The following is a 3,585-nucleotide window of genomic DNA, read 5'->3' as shown; positions in this document are numbered from 1 at the left end:
TTTTTACAGAAGAATATAATTAAAAGAAGTTTTATAAAAATGTAATCAACGCCTTTTCATATTTGCCGACCTAATGACGGAAAAGACCGCACCAGTACTGCAGGTTGACCCTTTAAATGGGCTGGGGGATACTGAGTATTTGGGTATCGAGCTGATATCGATCCGGTACCAATCAATATCACCAGTCTCGATACTGAGCACTCGGTACTGATCTGATAGCGGTCAATATCCCCAATGTCCATCCTGAGCATTCGGGTATCAATCTGATATTGAGCCGATACCGGTCAATATTGCCGATCTCTACACTGAGTATTTGGGTATCGAGCTGATATCGATCCGATACTGATCAATATCGCTGACCTTGATAATGAGGATTCAAGTATCGTTATGATATAGATCCGATACCGGTCAATATTGCCGATCTTGATACTGAACATTCGGGTAAGGGTCCGATACCAGTTCATATCGGAAATTTTTGAAACTAAGCATTTGGATATTGATCTGATATCGATCCAATACCGGTCAATATCACCGATGTCGATAATGGGCATTCGAGTATTGATCGGATATCGATCCGATACTGATCAAGATCGCTGATCTTGATAATGATCATTCGAGTGTCGTTATGATATAGATCCCATACTGGTCAATATTACCGATCTCGATACTGAACATTCGGGTAAGGGTCCGATACCAGTTAATATAGCCGATCTCGATACTGAGAATTTGGGTATCAACTGATATTGATCACATACCAGTCAATATTGTTGATCTCAATACTGATGATTTGAGTATCAATCTGACATTGGTCCAATACCTGTCAATATCACGATCTCGATACTGAACATTCATGTAAGGGTCCGATACCAGTTAATATCGCTAATTTTCGAAACTAAGCATTTGGATATCGATCTGATATCGATCCGATACTGATCAATATCACTGATCTTGATTATAGGGATTTGAGTATCGTTATGATATAGATCTGATACGGTCAATATCGCCGATCTCAGTATTGAACATTCAGGTTCAACGTGATACCAATCTAATACTGGTACACATTGCCGATCTCAATACCAATATCAATATTTTCTGTAATTATGGTAGATCTGACATTAACCTCAAAGCTTCAATTGTTTTAAGTCGCTGCAAATGTTTTTTTGTAAGTTTTCCTTTTTTAATTACTTGATAAACATAATTTGGACAGTATTTTCAATTAAATAAAAAATAGTTTATCAGAAGAAAAACTTCTTGGAATTAAATAAAAAGTGAAGAAATTAATGCAAAACAGTCAAAAAAAAAAGTAGTGGTGAGGTTGTGACTCAGCTGGGTCCTTTTTTGCTAATGCAGAAAAAAATTCAAACAAGAGTGAAAATATTGATATGTGCAGGCTGGTATTGATCTGATACCAATGCCAACTTGGGATCGATACTATCAATTTTTTTATCGATCCGCCCAGCACTACCTTCAATACATGCCTCCAAAGTGTCTTCTATCTGTAGACACTGTTTTATGACATGCAGAATCAGAATCCTTACCCTGAAACCCTTTGGAGCAAAGATCTCCCATGGTGCCAAATATCCTCCATCGGCTCCAGACTCCTGATCCTTTGTAGATCATCAAGTTCCTCTCTTTGAAGTTGCCCCAGTTGAGATGCAGATCCTGGTCTTTTAGCCCGAAGAGAGTATCATTCTTGCACTGCCAGTGCTGAAGGTCACTGTTCTCATCGCATTCAAAGAGGACCACCTTGACCCAGTCTTTGATCTCGGTGGCCGCTAGGCACAGTTTGAGGGACAGACTGAGGAGGCGGGAGTTGGAGGCCCAGCGAAACTGCTGCTGCTTGGCACGAGGATTACATTGGGCTAATGTTAGCGAGGTGGCAGTCTCTACCTTTACACACTTGTTGTGATCCTGGTTGAAGATTAGGAAGGAGCCGGTGTCTGAGGAAGACCAAAAACAATGAATCCTGAGACAAAACGAAAAAATAAATATCCTGATCACACCTACCTATATTCGCAGAGATGCAGAGGACTTGCATCAGACAAAAAAATCCAATGAATTTTGAGCAAGGCAACATCCTTAGTCTGTGGTGTGGTGTTGATGCTGCAGGACGGCTCTCCACTCGTCCAGACCAGAGAGGGGTCTGCTGTGTCCTGAGGTGTTTGGCAGATAGCAGCAGTGACACAGAGGGATGGGGTCTCTCTCCTCTTAATCAAACTGATGGATATCCTGTCACATGGCTGCTCACTGGCGGTCAGTGAGACAACTTCCAACAAGCTCTCTCTGGAAGAAGGGAAGTGAAATCTCACAGGCAAGCAGGAAATAAAAGGAACCGACTGGTGCAAAAATTGACTATAAGTAAAAATTCCAAAATTATTTTTGTTTCATTTTCTCCAGATTGAATTTTAAGCCAGTACACAACTGCACTAAATGGTTGTGTTTTGGTTCTTATTCATAGAATTGAAATAAAATATGTTGTTTGTTGACATCAAATTGAACTTGATGTAAAGAAAATGTAACACTGATTACTCAAATTCATTTATTTGGTAGTATTTTGTTTAAGTCTTATAATTTTCCTGCAAAAATGAACATTTTTAAATAGAAAAAATCCTAATTTCAACGTCTGAATTGTTGTCTTAGTGCAAGTTAAGTTAAAAGATGTGAATTTTTTTTCTTTTGCTTTTAGATTATTTTTTTTAAATAATGTAAACTTTTTCTAACCAAGTTAAAAAAAAACTAATCAAATTTCATTGAATCATATTTAAAATAGAAACTGATTCACTTTGGGAAGATAGGGAGAAATTGAGGTAAATAGAGATGGGGGCATAGAGATGGAGATGGGTAGAAATGTGGAGATGGAGATGTAGAGAGGGAGATATAGCAATATGTAGGGATAGAGATGTAGAGATGAAGATGTAGAGATATGTAGAGGTGGAGACATAAAGATAGAGGCATAGAGATAGGTAGAGATGGAGATACAGAGAGATGGAGACATGTAGAGATGGAGATATAGGCATATGTAGAAATGGAGATATAGAGATAGGTAGAGATGGAGAAATAGATAGGTAGAGATGGAGACACAGACATAGGTAGAAATGGAGATGTAACGATATGTAGAGATGGCGATGTAGAGATATGCAGACATGGAGTTATAGAGATATGTGGAAATTGAGATACAGAGATATATAGAGATGGAGACATGCAGAGACAGAGATATGAAGAGATGGAGACATATAGAGATGGAGATATAGACATATGTGGAAATGGAGATATAGAGATAGGTAAAGATGGAGAAATAGATAGGTAGAGATGGAGACACAGAGATAGGTAGATATGGAGATGTAACGATATGTAGAGATGGTGATGTAGAGATATGCAGACATGGAGTTATTGAGATATGTGGAAATTGAGATACAGAGATATATAGAGATGGAGACATGTAGAGGTGAGGATATAGAGATATGAAGAGATGGAGATATAGAGAGATGGAGACATGTAGAAATGGAGATATGAAGATATGTAGAGATGGAGATATAGAGATAGGTAAAGATGGAGACATGTAGAGATGGAGATATAGAGATAGGT

General features: G+C 38.4%; 1 protein-coding gene across 2 annotated transcripts in view; it reads right to left on the bottom strand.

The window, feature by feature from the left end:
• mrc1a (mannose receptor, C type 1a) overlaps positions 1-2,282 on the bottom strand; it is an 18,394-nt gene extending 16,112 nt beyond the window's left edge. The window contains exons 1-2 of one of the 2 annotated variants that reach the window (XM_024279883.2): positions 2,008-2,282; positions 1,539-1,940 (exon numbers count right to left, since the gene is read on the bottom strand). In XM_024279883.2, the coding sequence (XP_024135651.1) occupies positions 1,539-1,940; positions 2,008-2,077 (472 nt within the window). In that variant the 5' untranslated portion in view covers positions 2,078-2,282. The remainder of the gene's footprint in view (positions 1-1,538; positions 1,941-2,007) is intronic. The other variant, XM_024279882.2, reaches the window with a different exon arrangement.
• Positions 2,283-3,585: the final 1,303 nt, after the last annotated feature.

Source organism: Oryzias melastigma, linkage group LG20, assembly GCF_002922805.2.
Source record: "Oryzias melastigma strain HK-1 linkage group LG20, ASM292280v2, whole genome shotgun sequence".
NCBI classification, from domain to species: Eukaryota; Metazoa; Chordata; class Actinopteri; order Beloniformes; family Adrianichthyidae; genus Oryzias; species Oryzias melastigma.
The sequence above is the reverse complement of the archived record's forward strand: the minus strand, read 5'-3'. Positions and strand labels throughout refer to the sequence as shown.